Source organism: Lepidochelys olivacea (assembly GCF_965140295.1).
Source record: "Lepidochelys olivacea isolate rLepOli2 genome assembly, chromosome: 8".
Classification (NCBI taxonomy): Eukaryota; Metazoa; Chordata; order Testudines; family Cheloniidae; genus Lepidochelys; species Lepidochelys olivacea.
The window spans coordinates 100,938,042-100,957,701 of record NC_140418.1 but is presented as its reverse complement, the minus strand read 5'-3'; the positions used below and the strand labels follow the sequence as shown (position 1 = coordinate 100,957,701).

The 19,660-nt window shown below is 48.5% G+C and overlaps 1 protein-coding gene across 3 annotated transcripts in view; it reads left to right on the top strand.

The window, feature by feature from the left end:
* Nucleotides 1–19,660, top strand: part of SLC5A9 (solute carrier family 5 member 9) — a 47,660-nt gene that overhangs the window by 6,339 nt on the left and 21,661 nt on the right. The window contains exons 1-10 of one of the 3 annotated variants that reach the window (XM_084635781.1): nucleotides 319–552; nucleotides 802–873; nucleotides 7,391–7,495; nucleotides 9,767–9,931; nucleotides 12,853–12,958; nucleotides 14,011–14,091; nucleotides 14,732–14,937; nucleotides 15,429–15,564; nucleotides 16,887–16,994; nucleotides 18,473–18,623. In XM_084635781.1, the coding sequence (XP_084491907.1) occupies nucleotides 514–552; nucleotides 802–873; nucleotides 7,391–7,495; nucleotides 9,767–9,931; nucleotides 12,853–12,958; nucleotides 14,011–14,091; nucleotides 14,732–14,937; nucleotides 15,429–15,564; nucleotides 16,887–16,994; nucleotides 18,473–18,623 (1,169 nt within the window). In that variant the 5' untranslated portion in view covers nucleotides 319–513. Of the gene's footprint in view, nucleotides 1–318; nucleotides 553–801; nucleotides 874–7,390; nucleotides 7,496–9,766; nucleotides 9,932–12,852; nucleotides 12,959–14,010; nucleotides 14,092–14,731; nucleotides 14,938–15,428; nucleotides 15,565–16,886; nucleotides 16,995–18,472; nucleotides 18,624–19,660 lie in introns of those variants that run through there. The other 2 variants (XM_084635780.1, XM_084635782.1) reach the window with 2 other exon arrangements.

The window sequence follows — 19,660 nt, the reverse complement described above, 5'->3', positions numbered from 1 at the left end:
CCTTCACACCCCAGTCTCAGGTTCCCCATGCATCTGCTGCAAGCATCGACCAAACCTTTTGACTCCTCCGAGTGGCAATGCTGCTCCATATCCTGGGTACCAAGATGCAGATGAGGTTGTCGCACAAATCAGAGCGGAGCAACAACTCACTGCTGGTTGGTAACTTTTGGGTACAATGTCCTGACAAACCAAGGGGCTTTCCAACTTGCAAAGTAGCAAGCAGGCCTCCAGCTCAGAAACCAATGAGGCTTGTTAGCTCAGGCTAGTGTTAATAATGAGCTAACAGGAAGCATTCCCCTTCTCACTGGCCAGAAGCGTTGGCTGGGAACATGCAGGGGACAAGCTGTACGTTTCCTGGGAAGCTCGGGAAGGATTGGTCTTCCTAAGGCTCAGTTCCACTCAGAGTTCCCCCTAGAATGGGGCAACTCTTCAGTGCCCCAGTGCAATCCCATGTGCACTATGTAATACGCAGTCTGGGGTCTCCGACAAGGTGATCTCTCCGACGTCCCAGGAATGGATGGGCTACAGCCGGAGGTTTCACCCCGCTGGACGGTACTGGAGGGTATTATTCCCCTGTTTTAACTGCACCTTGAGCGTCTGCCAAATGGTTTATTGAATCCTCCAGAAGCCAAAGCACTGGATGGCCTGGACACGGAGAGGGAGTCAATTCTAGCAGTTGCTGGGAGGGCAGACCTGGGATGACTCCCAGCATGTTGCTGGCAGGACGACTGGAGAGCGGGGCCAGTGTGATGGACGGGAACCCGTGGGGGGGAAGCACTTAATGTTTGTTCTGTTTTTCAGTCATCCATACGGGCAAGCCGGGGGACAGTTGGAGGGTATTTCCTGGCTGGACGGTCCATGACATGGTTGCCTGTGAGTCTGATGCTTCCACTTGTTACTTAAAAATTGGGTTTCAAGCGAATCCAGGTACCTGATAGAAAGGTCTGGGGACAGGCACAGCAAGGCGGTACCCACCCCACACAGCTCTGCCCAGGAGTCTCAGCCCTGAGCTACAGGGACCCCCAACCACAAAGTACCCTCCCCCCACAGCTCTGCCCAGGAGCCTAAGCCCTGAGCTACAGAGACCCCTACTTGGAGAAAACAGACAGTTCAGTCTCTCTGGTCTTTTCAATTCTTAGCTTTTTTGCTCAGGTCAGAGGCAAGGGGATACCTGGTGATGTGGCTTCTGTGATGCAGCCCCAGCTGCCCATGAGGAGCTGGATTTAGATCCTCCCCCTGTTCCCAACTCACTTCACACACAGCTGCAGAACAGCCGTGGGAGCATTAAATGACTCAGGTCTGCATGATGCTGTAAAAATCATGTAGAAACTACAAAGAAAACAATCGTATAGCAGAGCCCTTTGCCTCTACCCTCTCCGGGTGGGGGAAAGTCTACGCTATTGACTGTGCGAGGATTAAAACTCGGCTCCAAACCACAAAAATACAAATCTCCAAAATGATTCACGAGAAAGGAACAAAGCTCTTAAAGGGCACACTTTTGTGGGAACGAAAGGTACACCTAAAAGTTATTTAAAAGTTTTAAAAGAATAAAGGTGTCACAGGAATAAATAATCTTTTCCTCCAATTGCAAAATATACAGCCATATCTCTCTCTAGTGAGTCGCTGGTATCGGAATACAGTTTTCAACCAAAAACTTCTTTCTCTGTGTACACAGTGCCCATAAATCCTCTAGGCTATGTTTTCAACCTCTTCTCTTGGAGAGGCGTACGTATATATAACAACTGTCATTGCTTTCATGTGCTCTGTGCTCCAATTTCTCCCGGGTGACGTTTAGGGAAAAGCGTAGGGGGTGTTTTTGTGACTAGAGCGTGGAAGGTTTAAAAGATGTTGAAAGGAAACTGGCTTTTCCCAGGATCCTTACTGTTCTTATTTCTCATTGTGTTTGGTGGCTCGGCTCACTCCAGGAGCTAATATGGCCAAGTGGTTAGAACACATGAGTGGGTGCTAGGAGAGCTGGGTTCCAGCCTTGGATCTTCTACTGATTCACTATCTGGCAAGTTGCTTAGATCAAAAGCAGCCTCTGAGTTTGCCTGCTTCTGTTTTCCGGGCCCAACTTGAGATACTTTGGGCTTGATTCTCAGAGGCGCTGAGCCCCACTTTAGTCCAGGTGTGACTGTTTTAATACTGACTCCTGAGGAAACATATGATGCAACATGGCAGGAGGTCTGCTCTGCTGCTGAAGGTGCTGTCCTCTGACCACTTTTGATAACTGAAGCATCCCAGCACTCTCTGCAGGAGTTGGGAGGTTAACCCCAGCGTCCCAGCTAAATTCCAGTTTGGGTGGCAACATTCTGGCAACTTCAGGGTTTCAGCTTTGAGCAATAACACCCTAAAGGGTTTGGTCATGAGAGATGGTCTCCAGGGCAGGCCTCTCATGTGATATCACAGCAGCTGAGATCAGCTGAGGTGCCAATAGACCCTCCCGTTTAACCAAAAGGGTTGGCCAAACCGCATTTCCACCTAATGACCCCCCAACTTTGGAACTAATCTCCCCTCCTGATCTGACAGAGCCCATATTTGTTTACAGTATTTCCATCCCATAGCCAACAGCCTGAAGGTGGAAGAAAAATGGCAAACAACCCAAAGTGAGGCTCCTGAATCCAGATTCAGGCACTTAAATCAATGTGGCCTTTCAGAGGCTTAGGGGCCCTGAAGTTCCCATTGACTGAGGTGCGAGCTTCAGCTACCCTGAAGGTCAAGTCTCATTTATTTAGCTGTCTAAGCATGGCCTTAGGAGCCTGATGGTAGGAAGCCAGATTTGAAGATTTTGGCCTATAGCTTTTGTTCTCTTCCACCAATGTAAACCAGGAGTAACTCCAGTGAAGCCTGCAGTTCTCTCTGTGTAAAAACCACTCTCAGTGAAGGCAGTCAGACCCACAGAACCTGCCTTTCCTCTATCACTGATTCCAACCCCCGCCCCATGTATCTCCATTGAGTTTGATGATGTTACTCATGATTTTACATTAGTGTAACAGAGGGCATGATCCCTCTCCCACTGAAGTTTTTCTCCATTGACTTTAATGGGAGCTGGAGTGGGGTCTGAGGATAAACAAGGGGTGGGCAAACTACAGCCCACTGGCCGCATCCCGCCCTCCATCTGATTTAATCTGGCCCTTGAGTTCCTGCTGGGGAGCAGTGTCTGGAGCTTGCCCCGCTCCAGCTGGGAGTAGGGTCGGGGGCCACTCCGCACGCGCATGCCGCAGCTTCCGGAAGTAACGGCATGTGCCCCCTCCGGCTCCTACGTGTAGGGACAGCAAGGGGGCTCCGCACGCTGCCCCCACCCCAAGCACCACCCCCACAGCTCCCATTGGCCAGGAACTATGGCCAATGGGAGCTGCAGGGGCGGTGTCTGCAGATGGGGCAGTGCACAGAGCTGCCTGGCTGTGCCTCTGCATAGGAGCTGGCGGGGGGACATGCCACTGTTTCTGGGAGCTGCTGGAGAAAAGTGCCGCCTGGAGCCTGCACCCCTAGCTCCCTGCCGTGCCCCAAACCCTGCCCCAGCCCTGATCCCCCTCTGTGCCCTGAATTCCTCAGTCCCAGCCCAGAGCACCCTCCTGCACCCCAAACCCCTCATCCCCAGCCCCACCCCAGAGCCTGCAGCCGGAGCCCTCACCCCCCCGCACCCCAACCCCCTGCCCCAGCCTGGAGCCCCCTCCTGTACCCTGAACTCCTCAGTTCTGGTCCCACCCCAGAGCCCGCACCCCCAACCACAGCCCTCACCCCCTCCTGCACCCCAACCCCAATTTCGTGAGCATTCATGGCCTGCCATACAATTTCTATTCCCAGATGTGGCCCTCGGGCCAAAAAGTTTGTCCACCCCTGGGATAAGCCGTAGGGTAAATACAGTGGTGACAAGGGTCAAATGGGCACCCTCCCCATGGTCTCGTGATGGGCCGTGGAACCGCAGACAACCATTTCCAGGGCTTCAGGATTATTTTTCTTGGAGCATCTGTGTCTTCCTGTGAGTTGGACACACGCACTACCAGAATAAATAACAGGGCCACTGTCTCACTGCGCTACATTTTCTGTGTTTCTTACATCGGTGTCCGATACAGTCGGATGTGTGGATTAGAGAAGGTATTTACGTTCCTTGGGAATCAGTATATTTACCCAAGATACAATTTCATGTTACACCAGTCAGCCTTTTAATCGGCAGTTTACTATATGGAGAAGCAGGGCAGTGTTCGTTCTAGCCACGGCTTCCGGCTTCATGCAATATTAATATTTTAACTTTCTCGGAAGGTGAGGAGCAGGGTCAAACTCTATTACTCTTTGCTCAGAGCTCATATTAGGAATCTGCTGTTCAGACAAGGTGTGGTTGGAAAGCAAACTTTCCGCAGGAGGGAAGCCAAAGCTTTGGCAATGCACGGCCAGATTTATCCCTGGTGTATCTCCACTGATGTCAGTGGCCACCTGGGATGAATTCGGCCTGTGTAGAGGTGTGGCAAGTCTTTGTCCCAAAGGAGAGTGATACTTAAAGCCAGGGGTGCTTTATTCTATGGGAAGAGCAGCGTATCCTGCTTTCATCTAGTTAAGGGATCACTGGACCATGCTAGGGGCAGTGTTAAATTAACCTGAGGTGTTAGCATTTTCCAGACTGCTGCAGTTTTCCATCTATATGTGTTTGAACCCACATTTATGCATGGGTTGCAGCCTTCCCAGGGTCACACATTCTTTAAGATCCATGCAACATTCTTTCCATGCAAGTGTTTCTTGAACCACGCAAGATCCGGGCTTGGAGTGTAAATATTTGCCTATAGAAAGGTACTGGATTCTCTCAGGTTATAAATGCAAAAGTCCTTTTTTTCTTTTTTTCTTTTTGCAAGCCTTCACTTCCTGGCTACCCCAGTGGGAATACTGGCATGATAACTACTCAGGGGGCAACATTGTTCCCATTTGAAATCAGTGGGAGTTTTGCCGTTCAATTCCATGTAGGCAGGATTTCACCTCCATTCCTACTTGGTCAGAAGTCCATTGGCTTTTTCCGGAGGAAAAACTAAGGCCCAGATGATCCTCAGCTGCCCCATAGATGGAGGGCACACTGTAGGTGAGGCTCCTCTGCTTTCCTTCAGCCACATCCCAGCTGCCATCTCCTCCCTAACCCCATCCTAGACCCTGCAATGGCGTCTCCATGGGTTTGGGGGCCATACAGGGACGGGGTGGAGATGGAGGGGACCCGTGAGGAGGTTACACATAATGTCATCCCTCTAATCCCTTGGAGTTTAAGGCTGAAACTGTGTCATCTCAGCATGGTTCCCTCTGGGGCACAATGGGGACACTCTGTTGTTTCAGCTCTGATAGATCCATGTGGCCAGGAAGCTGGGGTGGGGCACAAGGCCCAATGCAGAGGCTCAAGGCCTGCTCCCGAGAGAGATGCTAGGTTTGGGGACAGGTCTTCACAGACTGTTGGGTGGGGATAAGGGTGGGGGGAAGAGAAATGCTGTGGGAGGTGGGGTTTCTGTGGGGGGATCCTCACAAAGATTTCCTCCCTCACAATCCCCTGTGTAGATCTGACCAGGGCAGGGGGCTCTGGGCCTGTAAGGACATCAGAGTTTGGCCCACCGGGAGAAAGGGGGTTGGTCTCACAGTATTTCCAGAGGAAAGTGCCAAATGCCTGCACCCCCTGACTTTGTGAGATTCTGAGAGCAGGGAGATTTGAATAAGGTCTGCCCACAAGCCCCTCCCTTTTCACCCCGCGTATCCAAGCCTCCTGCGTTTCATCGATCTTTGTCAAACATGAGCCTTTCTGCTAACAAAGGGTGACGAAAGGAACAGAACTTAAAGGAGCCCCAGGGGCACGGTGTCTGCTATCACCAGCCAGGGCCCCAGCTGCGAGGGAGTGTTTGATTTGCATAACCTCTGCTGAATGGACATTTTTATAACTGCCCCTCCGGTTATCTTGCTGAGCCGCACGGACAGCAGCCAATAAGACAGCCCAGGGAGGTCGAGCGGCGCTGCCCTGCAGATGTGGTATCAGCCCAACACCTGCTAACGTGACAGGCACTCACAAATGTGGCCAGTTCTGCATCCATCACTCCCGTTGGGTTGCATTTCAATGGGGCACCTCGCGAATAAGAGGAGCAGAGTCACGGCCTGGGCATAAGCATGAGGAGTGATCACATGAGGCTACATTGCACATGGTGCATTTGTGTCACACTTTGAAGCTGAAAGTGCTTTACAAACCAGCAGCTAAACTCAGACGCTGATCACACATGGAGGGGGCCTTCCCTCCCTGTAGGGCATCTCAGACACTGCCATGGTGCCAGCCCGTTCCCCAGACATTGCAACTAGCCCCTCTGCTAGTCTGGGAGGCGGGACCTGCACAGTGGGTGGGGACTGAATAGACCAAGGGAGGTGTAGGTGGAGTTCAAGGATGCAAATTGCTCTCACACATGCACCTCCCCCACCCCAAGCTTGCAGACCTCATCCAGGAAACATGCCACCACCTGGAGCTGCATTCATTCTTCCCTGGGGACTCTGCTGTGGTTGGGGATCCCCCTTTAGAGGCGGACCGAGGGCACCCCTGTTAACACGACTCCATCTCACCCACTTTGTCAGGGTGGCACATAGGGTAACAGTTGCAGCAGAGGAAGGGGATCTCCAGTGGGATGGAGCCCAAGGGAGCAACAGCGTCTGGGGCGGGTCCCGCAGCCTGCATCGATACTCTGGGGGCAAAGCAATAAATGTGTGGGGAGATTCCTTGCACTTCATGGAATACCCATAGATTGGAATAAGCCATAAAGAGGGTCCGCAATAATGTACATGTTTACAATACATAAACTTAAAAAGGAACAAGAGCTTGTTTCAAATGGGCCCCATCCTGAATCTGTGCTCGGACCTTATCCATCTATTTACCTATGTAACTGCTGTGGTATCCCTCACTGGTGTATCTGAGCTCCTCGGAATTCACGAAGACAACTCCGCCGTGGTGTCTGTCGAAGGGGGGAGGGATAGCTCAGTGGTTTGAGCATTGGCCTGCTAAACCCAGGGTTGTGAGTTCAATCCTTGAGGGGGCCATTTAGGGTTCTGGGGCAAAAATTGGGGTTTGGTCCTGCTTTGAGCAGGGGGTTGGACTAGATGACCTCCTGAGGTCCCTTCCAACTCCGATATTCTATGAATCTATGAAGGGAAAACTCCCACTGAAGTCAGTGACTGAATGAAAACTGACTGGATGAGGGCCGGCACCAGGGGGCAGACTCACATATGGTAGAGTACTTTAAGAAGTCAAAGCACGGTATCCTTTAAAAAAAAATCCACCAGACAGCAGCTCTGACGTGACAGCAGGATGGGCCATAGGGAAGTGCTTTATGTTGCTTAGAAACGACTTGCGGTGACTCTCTGCATTCTCTGCCTGTGCGGTGTCTTCCAGATCGGAGCCTCCCTGATGTCAAGCAACGTGGGCAGTGGCTTGTTCATCGGCCTAGCAGGCACAGGAGCAGCGGGGGGCCTCGCCGTCGGGGGCTTTGAGTGGAATGTAAGAATCCAGGCTGCCCTGGAGTTACAGTTTACAAGGGGCCAGGGTGTGGGTCCCATGAATCTGTTATTAACAGTATTGTCACACCCCCTGCTTTCCCGTGCTCACAACTCCTGAATCAGGCCCCCTAAAAACCACGAGATTGTCTTAAAAATCACGAGACTTAAAATAGGTAAATGTTGTGGTTCTTTTTCTTTAAACTGCTGCTGACTGAACCTTCAGGGAGTTCCCAAGTTATGTTTTTAGGCTGTGCTTTGCAGCCATGAAGGCTACATAAAAGTTGAAATTCTCACATAGCTACAGGATTCCAGGACCTGGGGCTTTAGGGAAAACAACACATCTTGCAAACGTAGGGTTGCCAACATTGTATTTCAAAATAAGGGACTGTGTTCTTAGCACCCCCTCCCCACCCTTCCTCCTGATATTATTGTTTTTTATTATAATTAATAATAAGCAGTACTTGCCTACATTTGCCAGGGGTATTTATTCCTGCTTTTTGCAGTGCTCAGCAACTCCCAGTCTTGTTGTACAGAGATGAAAAAATAAGGGACATCCCTTGTAACAAGGCAGTAATTCTCATCCAGGCCACGAGCAGGTTTTAGTGGGCCACCAAGCAGGGTTGATATTAGACTCACTGGGGCCCAGGGCAAAAAGTGAAAGCTCCACCATGCAGGGCTGAAGTCTGGGCCCCCGCTGAAGTCGGAGGCCCCTCAAAGCCTGAGCATCTTAGTTTCACGTGGCCCCCTGTGGTGTGGGGCCGCAGGCAATTGCCCTGCTTACTAATCCATAACACTGGCTTTTATATGCAGAAAACCAGTTGTGGCACAGGTGGGCTGTGGAGTTTTTATAGCACGTTGCGGGGGGCCTCAGAAAGAAAAAGGTTGCGAACTCCTGTAATAAGGGACTGTTGGCAGCCCTACACACCCACACAACCCTACACACACCATAAAACCACAAGAGCTAGCAACACTGTAATAACATTTCAGGTTCCAAAATGTGTGTTTCTGTGTTCAACAACTGGGTGTGAATTGGGGCCTATTGAAATCAATTGGAGGTTAGCCACTGACCCTTCTAAGAGCATGAATATGAGGTGTAGCATGTACAACTCAAGAGGAATTACTAGCTGCACTGGCTAGGAGTGAGTCTGGTGCTAGCTTTCCTGCAATACTCATCAATCTGATAACTCGGAATCTCTGCTGTTCCATTCCAAGGCCTCCCTTGAGCAGAGCCTGGTAATGGTGCCAATTTATCCCCAAGGGGCAAGTAGGAATCCACCCAAGATCAGTTTTCTTGTATATATTTTCGCTGCAGCTGGTATTTTCAAGGCGCCTACGGGAATTGGGATTTGGGTCCCGTTGCGAATTCCAATTTGCACTAACAAGCCCTTTCAGGAGAACATGGCGTCTAAGTGCAGGCCAGTGCACCGTCAGACATATCGATATATTTTGATGACCATGGAGAACAAACGTGACTCCACTCATTGTAACTTCTCCATTTTGGCCTGGGCTGGATTTTGGAGCAGCAGAGTGTGATGGGAGAGAGAAGACTTTAAACTCCCAAAAGACACTTCATCCAAATCAAATAATCCATGTCATGCTGGATCTGCATTGCCACTGGTTTTACCATGTGCAGGTGCAAATCCAGTTCAATCACACAGAAAGTTGTCCAAAAGTCCATCAGAGTCTTTCTGTTGCTTCTCTTTCTGCTGCTCAGAGAGATTCTGTTCATTCAGCGTCCTCATCTGCTATCCGAGTCATACCGTCCTGCAAAAATCAAGAGATGCTCAAAGGCTTCTCTGAAGCCGGGAGCCTGAAGGTCAGTTAGACCCAGATCCTCAAAAGTATTTAGGCTCCTAACTTCCCGGGCCTTAGATCCTTGGCATAAGTGGTAATGCTGCTGGTACCAAAGGTCACCAAATACTACATCTCCTTTTACAGACCTAGTGCAATGAAGTGGAAATCTTGCCAAGGAGGCAAGGAAGTGGAACAGGATCTGACATCCTATAAAAAAGAGAGAGACAAGAGATCTCCAAAGGCTTGTCACTGTACTGACAGCCATGTTTATCCTGTTCTCATTCACCCATCTACCACCTTGTAACCCCCAAGTCCCTGGATTTTCCTGTCTGTATGGCAGAGCAATACTCTCCCTTAGAGATACCATATTTTCATGCTGTCTGATACTGTCATGGCATGTACAGAGAATTTCCATTGTGGAGAGTCTGTCACATGTGTTTAATTATGGCCCTTTTTTTTCCTTCCTCCCCATTGCCAGGCTACCTGGGCGCTGCTGGCCCTCGGCTGGATTTTTGTGCCTGTTTACATTGCTGCAGGAGTTGTCACAATGCCCGAGTACCTGAAGAAGAGATTTGGAGGACAGAGGATTCAAGTCTACATGTCCGTACTGTCCCTCATTCTCTATATATTCACCAAGATATCAGTATGTATCCCATTGGAAAGCAACATTGTGTCTACAGCAAGCTGGCTTCATAGACAGAGGCAGAGTAATCACTCTGTGAACCTTACAGTAACGTTACAAATAATTAAGGAACACATTATGCACCATAAATGCCCTCTTGCTTCCCCCATACTCCTTCCCATAGATCAGAAAAGATCCTCAGCTGGTATAAATTGGCTTAGCTCCAAACTGACTTCCATGTACACCAAAGTAATGTACACCGTCTGTGGAGCTGATCCATTGCATCTTGTGTTGATTAAATTCTTTGCAAAATAATCTTAGAGTAATAGTATTTCTATGATTATTTTCTTTACTGAAATTTCTAGTTTTAAGAATTGTATTTTAAGGAAACAGCTAGTGTTATCTCTAGTCCCTCCATCTTCACGAATTGCTTCTATTATTTCAATCTGTAAGATGAATGGGAAATGTATTCCACCTTAAGGCAAAGAAGCACAGCGTTCTTAAAGCGTTATTAGTTACAAGCCAGTAGCATTTTATGGCACATGAAGGAATATCAGCTTCTGATCATTTGCATGCTGCAAAGAAAGGAGTATATTCTCTGCTCAGTGCATTAACGGGAGTTACCTGTGCACCCGGAGGGAGGATTAGAGTGCGAAGTCTTAGGCACAGGAGATATTCATTACCCAGGGGACTAGCCAGTTCAAGGGACTGGTAACGGGAACTACAGTCTTTTGTCTCAAAGCCAATATCTCTAAGTTTACTTCCAGCCCACATCTGTAGTGACTAAGGCCCGGATCCTCACAGATCCTTCTGCCTGTGGAAGTTTGGAGCCTAAATACCTTTGAGAATCTGGGCCCAAATGCCCTTCTGGGCTGATGACTTCTGGTCAGCTTCTGTGAGAGGAGTTGCTGGCCTCCGTACAGTATGTCGTAGGTGCCATCAGCAGAGTAGGAGCTATTTGGTTAGCAGACTGAGCTGAGAAAAGTAGGAATGAATGGGCCATGGACACAGGGCTACGTTTTCACCCTAGAAGTGGTCCCTAAAGGCCAGGGGTGGACCAGACTGGTGGGGCAGTCTGGGTAAGCTTGCACTGCGGCTGCCTGTGTCATGCAAATCTAGGCAAATACAGAGCTTCAGTCTCTAGGGCTCTGGTTCTGTGGCATCAAAGGCCTCGCTCCAAGGTCCTGCCCTAAGGACTCTGGCACATGGAGCTCATATTCACCTCCCCATCGGAGGTTAACCACAGCCTGGTCACCTGCAGGCTCCTCTGCACAGCAGGGTACCAGATACTGGGAGGGAGGGAGGGAGCCTACAGCTACCCAAGGCTCATCACAGCTACAAGGTGGCTTTGGGGGAAGCAGTATTTTCCAATGCATTTTGGTTCAGTGGTGTGTGCTTAGTATTCACTGCTTATTCTCAGAGACCTCTCTTCTAAGGCTAATTCATACGCGTCTGACAGGCGTGTCTGGTTCAGCTTATTGGTCTCAGAGGTGTTTTCTCTAAGGTAACACCTTTTGTTTTCAGAGTGCGTATTTAGTGGCTGGCTCGACAGCAGGAGGTTTGGTTATGAGGGGGATTTTTCATGCCGCACTTCCTGCTGGAAAGTAGGTTAATAACTTTGCTGCTCAGTTTCATAATCCTCCTGCTTGCCAGGAAGAGTGGAGAGCTGAGTGAGAGATGGGGTCAAAGTGTGTGGATGCAGTTCTCTTTATATTTCCTGCTGGGAAGACAAAGCTCATACTCCATTATGTACAGGAGGCTCTTCACACACCCCGCCAGCCGCCTCACCACTTTGTGTATCTGAGGGCTGTAAAGATCAGGCGGTCTAATGGAAGCTGGATTTTAGGGAGATGATTTGGGGACAGAGAGGAACACTCTCTTTACCATTCCATTATGTCTCGCTTTCCCATGGACAGTGCCTGCATCTTTCCACATCCCAGCTTTACAGATTTCTTTTGAGTTGATTAATACAGAACAAAACCTCCCCACTTGTTATGTGCCACCTTCTGTATTTACAATGGATGCATCTCAATTTTAATGCTGCTTTTTTTCAATCTGGCCTCATTTACTATCCCCCTCCACAAAGTAAAACCCAAGTAGCTTCTGCAGCTCTAGTTCAGATCTCCAGCCTGCATAAATAGGCCTAATGTTATTGAAGCTCTGATCTACACCAGTGAGGAGCTGACTAGGGTCCATTTTGAGATAGATAGGTTGAAGCACAAGACACTGGCTACTCACACATGGTCTGTCCAGCTGATAGTCCATCACTCTGACCATTAGATCATGTAGTCTCCCAAGCCCAGGGTGATACCAAGATGTTCTGTTTTAACAGATGCCGATGACCCCACCTACTAGAAAAGCGAGCTCAGACTAACCATTCACGACACCCACAGTGCTTGGGACCCTCCCTTGTTTCCCAGTGACTCATGCTCTTGTCAGTGCATTCATTTAGTTGCCCCTTCCAGTGCCAGAAGCCGTTTCCCACTTAGAGCGCAGGGAGTTCTGACCCTGTCTGAATGAAGTGCCAACCACTTACAACCCTCGCAGGCTGCTCTAAGTTGTGCTGTAATGGTTTCTGAAAGCCACTGCATGGATATAGAGCTGCTGAGGGACAGGCCAACCTGATCTCACCGCAGAAGGCCCCCCACACTAGGGGTATTAACCTGAAGGGGAGGGTTTTTGCTTGTCTCAGGCCTGGCACACGGAGCCACAGTGCAATACTGAATCAGGCCCAATGCTCTCCACAGCCCAATGCACCTTCTTGAGCCTCTTGTGTCTGTCCTTTTCCCCTCTGTCTCCCCCTCCCTCGCTTTCAAAGCATCCTCCCTTTTGGTTGCCCATCTAATGGGTTTTGAGCCTTCCGGTGGGCTGGCGATTATGTCAGGGAAGTGCTGATAAATGCAACCCACTAGAGACTCAAATTCTCCTTGCTCTTATTCCAGACAGATATTTTCTCTGGAGCGCTGTTCATCCAAGTCTCCCTGGGCTGGAACCTTTACCTGTCCACCGTGATCTTGCTAGCCGTGACAGCTGTCTACACTATAGCTGGTAATGATACTGCCTTAAAAGCAGCACACTGATCTGGAGCCTGGTGAAGACTCGCTTCCCCCATGCATTTTACTTCTGTGCATTCTGGGCCCAATCCAAAGGCCATTGGAGTTAATGGACAGAATTCCATTGACTTTGAGCTTTGGATCAGGCTCCCTAGTAATGGACTTAAGGTGAAAAACCTTACGTGCAGATCAACAGGGCAATGCTAGGGCTCAGGTATGCCTCTCCAGGGCAGGACTGCACAAAGAGAGGGAGGGGAGGCAGTCCCTGAACAGCAGCATGTGAAACAAGCATATAATAATAATAGTTATTAATTTTGCATGGCTCAGCCATTGCATGAGCCTTTGAACATTTGGCTCCAAGAAGCAAAGACTTCTCCTGCTCTTCCTGCCTCCCCAAGTTGGAAGTCAGTCTTTGAAGAGCTCTAGGAACAGATAATTTCTGCAGGGTGCTTCTGAGGGTTACAGAAGGCTCCTTGGTCCCCATAGAAGGCTGAAAACTCCTATCCCGACCCTAGCCCAAGTGTTTGCATCATTTGCTGGTCCTTTGATGATGGTCTAGTGGGTAGGGCACCAGACTGTGCCTCTGGAGACCTGGCTTCCCAGCTCAGCCACCAACTCCTGGTGTGACTGTGGGCAAGGGACTTACTATGTGCCTCAGTTCCCCTCCGGTAAATTGGAGATGATGTTCCTGTGCTTCACAGAGGTGTTGTGGGACTCAGATCCATTAGTGACTATGAGGTGGTCAGGCAGTGCGATAATTGGGGCCAGATAAATACCAACCTAGGATTCTCCTGGTTGCCCCTTTCAGAATGCCAGAACTGAGACCTAGGAAGCAGTCCTCATAGGGGGGAGAGCTCCCCCACAGGTAACACAGAAGAGTTGGCCATTTATATAAATATGGTGACCTGCTTACTCTGTGATTGTAGCCATGTTGGTCGAAGGATGTGATAGGTGAGGTAATATCTGTAACTGACCAAATTCTGTTGGAAGGATATTACCTCACCCTTTGGCTCTCTCTTACTCTGTTGTTTGCCATTCTCCCTACAGGTGGTTTAACGGCTGTGATGTACACAGATGTGCTGCAGACTGTGATCATGGTACTCGGGGCTTCGGTTCTCGCCTTTATAGGTAAGAGGAACGAGGGACTGTGTTACCTACAGTCTGAGCCAAACAAGGTGTTGAACGCCTTTTGCTCCCTTTGGGAGTTGACGGAGCAGCTTGCTGGATCAGATCCTCAGAGTCAAACTCTGCTCTGGTGCCCCTTAACTCCTTTGAGTTTCAGCCATCTCTTCTGCTTTCCTCTAGTGGAGTTACTCTGGATTTACAAGGGAATCACTGGAAACAAAAACGGACCCTTAGCACTTTGCTCTAAGCCCTGCTTACCAAACAGTAACCCAAATGCTGCCTCCCGTGGTTTCATGTTTTCCTGCCGAGGCTCTTCCAAAGGGTTTTGATCAGCGACTCTGGCTTCCAGGGGCACTTTCTTGCCAGTCCGGGTAATGATGCCACTGCTAAGGGAATTCCGCGGTGCTGATGCTGTCTCCCCCAGAATGCACTGCAGAATTCCACAGATCCCATTCGCATCCCAGCGTCTCTGGGTGCAGTCCTGCTACCCCCATCACACACGCCAACTGGGCCACGAAAACCTATGTGAGAGGACAGCAAGGAAGAGAGGAGGGGGAAAAAAGCGAGGAGGGGAGAGAACAAGATGGATGAAAGACCTTGTAGCAGGGCATCAAACCTAAACCACTGCCTGCTTCCTTCTCAGGGTTTGAAAAAGTCGGCTGGTTTGAAGGACTTAAAGAGAAATACAGCACCATGATACCCAGTGTCATCGTCCCAAACACCACCTGTCACCTCCCACGCGCTGACGCCTTCCACATGCTCAGGAACCCTGTCACTGGGGACATTCCTTGGCCTGGGCTTATCTTCGGCCTCTCTGTGCTGGCTACTTGGTGTTGGTGCACTGATCAGGTAAAGTAAGTCTCTTTTCTCTCTCTCTTCTCCCCTTCCGCCTTTCATCCCAGTATCTTCCTTTCCAGGCTGCTGCACTGTTCGCAGAGTCAGTAAAATGACGAATGTGTGTGTCCGTCTGTCTGTCTGTCTGTCTTTGGGGGGCCACCGCCTCTGCCCATTCTTTCCGCTACTCAAGCTTGTGCAGCTCAAGGCTTCTGAGTGTTGGGGGTGGGGGGCTTGTTTTGATGGTGGGGAGCAGCTATCATCACCATGAAGTGATGCCTGTGAAGGACAAAGGAAAATTTCCTGCAATCAGACCCTCGCTGGTGTCAGCAAGAGCGAACCATGCAACAGAGATCTGCAGTGCAGATCAGAGAGGAGAATTTCCCTATAGGCTTGCACAGTGCTTTGGGATCCTTTGAGATGAAAGTATCCTGCATTAGATGATGACTCTGTTTTCTCTCTGCAGGGTTTTCTTTTAACACTTTCCATTTTTATGCTGACGGCAGGTTATAGTACAAAGGTCTCTCTCTGCCAAGAACCTCTCCCATGCCAAGGGTGGATCAGTGCTGGCGGGTTATTTGAAAATGCTCTCGATGTTTTTCATTGTCATGCCTGGTATGATCAGCAGAGCTCTTTACCCAGGTAAGCTGCTGTTCCTTACAGTTGGACTGTTCGTGGGTTGTGAATACAATGTCCTTGTGTCAGTGCAGACCTGCCAGAGCTCAGCAATCTTGTCCCAAGGTTTATCTCCAGATAGTGCTCACATCTGTTAGCTATTCAGATGGAGCTTCCCAGCCCCTGACTCCACTTCCAGGTTTGGGGTGCTGCTTTAGGACACCTGTGGCAGAAGCCATTGGGAAAGTTGCAAGGGGCAGGTGTCAGAATGCCATCTTGTGGACACTGCATGTATCTAATAGGAGACAAAAGGGAGTAGGCTAGAGAGAGACATGGAGACATAGGGTATGTTTAGACTGCACCCTAAGCCCAGGCTCTGACTCAGGTTTGAGCCAACTCCCCCTTCCATCCACACACAAATCTGTCTGACTCAGGTCAAGAAGTACTCAGGACCCGGGTCCTAGAAACCTCCTACTGGGGGTGGATCAGAGCCCAAATCCTGCTGTGACTTGGGTCCTAGCCCTGTCAATTTGTAGTGTGGAGGCAGGTAAAGCCGCAAACCCAAGTCTGAAGGTCTACATAATGCAGTATGGACATGTCAGCACATCCAGCAACTGTAAGCCCAGGTTTACAATGCAGTGTGGGTGCTCAAGCATGGGCTTGGAAACACTGAGTGCACAAGCCCAGGTCCCACAGACCTGAGTTTACAATGCAGTGTAGACAGACCCATACACACTTTAGGGGCAGGTCTTTGAGTCAGACATGGAATCTGGTTTGTTCCATTATGACGTTGATGTAATAGTAAAAAGTATTTCACCTGAGTCACCCTCTTCCTCCCGCTTTGTCATGGGTTCTGCAGGGTAGGCCACTGTGAGTCCTCAGATTCTCACTGTTGCTTTGGATAGGATTGCTGTGAAGGGGGAGCCAAGCTGGACTTCAGTGCATGTTTCCTCTGTCGTCCTCTAGTGATGGCTGGGCCACAAAGAGAGATGGATGAGCTGGCTCTTTTAGCATAGTCAGTCAAGACTCATGCGTTTAGAACCAGATGTCCCAGGTTCAATCCCAGCTGCCACCAACCCATCTAGGGGTGAAGCATTCCATCTGCTCTGAGCCACGTTTGCAGTGTGTCATCATGAGGCTCCACCTTTATTTGGGGACCCAAAATGTTCTTTGGCTCCCATTGCTATAACTTGGAAAACTCTGTTCTTGCTGTTTTACTGACTTATATTAAATAATAAGGTAGCAAGAAATCCACTCCTTTAAGACAGTTTCCAATAGCTGGAGTAGATATGCCACAAAGGAGGTTTAAGCTGGCTTGTTCGGTTTCTAATCTTTCCTCTCTGCTACAGATGAAGTGGGATGTGTGGACCCGAAAGTCTGTGAAACCGTCTGCGGAGCTAAAGTGGGTTGTTCTAACATTGCCTATCCTAAGCTCGTAATGGGACTCATGCCTGTAGGTGAGAAAGCTGTATGCCAAGGGGTATGGGCTTGTACTAGTGCTGAACAGCTGAGTCCTTGGAATGAAGTGGCCTTTTGAGCTATCCATATGAGGAACTAATGCCCTGCAACTATCAGTTGGATTGGTAAACAAATTAAAAGATAGCAAAGTTTTCTTTTCCATTATGTAGCAGGCAAGTATGTATGTGTGTGTTTGACAAACAGATGGATAAATAGATAGATAAATAGAAGTAGCCGCACTGAACGGAAAAGAATAAAGTGTTTGCTATGGCAAAATATCAAAAGAAACCAAAAAAACCAACATATTTTTCAAAAAATGTTATGGAAATTTTCCAATTTTTCAACTAAAGTTTTTAGTTTTCACATTTTTAATTGAAAGATTAAAATTCTAAAGAAAAAAATGTTCCTGGAAATTTTTTATTTTGAATAAAGGACATTAAAAAAAAAAGAATTTGACCTTAAACAATTTTGACCTTTATATTTATGACTAGCTGTCATAAATATAAAGGGAAGGGTAACCACCTTTCTGTATACAGTGCTATAAAATCCCTCCTGGCCAGCGGCAACATCCTGTTACCTGTAAAGGGTTAAAAAGCTCAGCTAACCTGGCTGGCACCTGACCCAAAGGACCAATAAGGGGACAACATACTTTCAAATCTTGGGGCGGGGGAAAGGCTTTTGTTTATGCTCTTTGTTTACGTGGTTATTCTCTCTTGGGACTGAGAGAGGCCAGACAGCAATCCATCTTCTCCAACCCATCCTAATCCAAGTCTCCAATATTGCAACCAGTAGAGGTAAGCCAGGCAAGAGAGATTAGTTTATCTTTTGTTTTATGTGAATTTTCCCTGTGTTAAGAGGGAGGTTTATTCCTGTTTTTGCCCAGAGAGGGATCCTCTGTGTTTTAAATCTGAATACCCTATAAAGTATTTTCCACCCTGATTTTACAGAGATGATTCTTTTACCTTTCTTTTTTTTTAATAAAATTCTTCTTTTAAGAACCTGACTGATTTTTCCATTGTTCCAAGATCCAGGGGTTTGGGTCTTTGATGATTTTATAATAAATTGGTTAGGATATTATTCTCAAGCCTCCCCAGGAAAGGGGGTGTGTAGGGCTTGGGGGGTATATTTTGGGGGAAGACGTCTCCAAGTGGTCTCTTTCCCTGTTCTTTGTTTAAAACGCTTGGTGGTGGCAGCATACTGGTTAAGAAGAAGGCAAAGTTTGTACCTTGGGGAAGTTTTTAACCTAAGCTGGTAAGAATAAGCTTAGGGAGTCTTTCATGCGGGTCCCCACATCTGTACCCTAGAGTTCAGAGTGGGGAAGGAACCCTGACACTAGTTCTAAAAAGTCAAGATGGGCCTGGACCAGAGCCACAGATCCAAAGAGCTCTCTGGACTCTGTTTATGTTAATCTGCAGCACATGATGCAGGAGCTAAAAGACCAACGATCTGAACCAAATTTTCCTTGTTGGTTTCCCAGGACTACGGGGTTTGATGATAGCTGTGATGATGGCAGCCCTGATGAGTTCCCTCACCTCGATCTTCAACAGCAGCAGCACGCTCTTCGCCATAGATATCTGGCAGCGGATCCGCAAGAAAGCCACGGAGCAGGAGCTCATGATTGTTGGCAGGTCCTCTCACTTCCTTATGGCTTCACTGAGTGTTTTAGGCAGAGACCATTTTTTGTTGTTATTTTGATGGCAGGTCTTAAACTCTCCAAAATGTCCTAATCTGGGCTCCGGGATTCATAGATTCCAAGTCCAGGAGAGACCACTGTGATCATCTCATCTGACCTCCTGTACAGCACAGGCCAAAGAACTGCCCTGAATCAATTCTTATTTGAACAAGAGTGTATCTTTTAGAGGGAGGGAAAAAACAGGTGAAAATTAACATGCATATTAATGAAAAAAGTAAAACCTGAGATGAGTTATGTTTCCCAACTTTACCTGGAGTAGATTCAATTACATACACAGGCTCAATTTGCCACTGAACTGCAGAGACTATTTCTTCTGTGTTCTCTAAATGTGTCATAGACTCCTGTCCTAAACACAATCCATAGTGAAATCATGGCACCCTCTATTGGCAGATGCCAATACTGCATTACACCAAGGCTGTAAAACAGTTCCCTTCCCACTAACACTGTTAATAATAATCTGCAGGTCTGTAGAGCCTTTTATCTGAGGTCACACATATTAACACATCAAGTAAGCTTCAAAACATCCCTGTGAGTTAGGTGAAGGATAGAGAGGGGCGAAAGCAACATGGCACACCAGCTTAAGGCAGAAATGAAGGAGGATATTGTATGCCGCTGAAACTTCGGTGGGAATTTTATTAAGTAGGAGGTAATGACTTTGTTGGAATTTGGTGAAGGCACTAAACACCTCTACTCTTCTGAAAGGTGGCTGTGGGATTTTCATGATCACAAGTTGTCAGGGTCTCTGTCTTATCCAAGAGAGAGTGCCTTCAGCAGTTCTCACTAAAACCATGTCAGGCTACTGGGGCAGTAATGGGTCAGCTAGCCCTGAGATTGCCAGGCACCGAACCACCTGTACCACTTCTTGCAGCACTCTGGATTCTCCTCAGATCTCTCCCATTCATGTCCTTACAAGGCCCCACACAGCTTAATTTGTGCACTCTGACCAGATCTCAGCAAAGGGTTGTTAGCCAT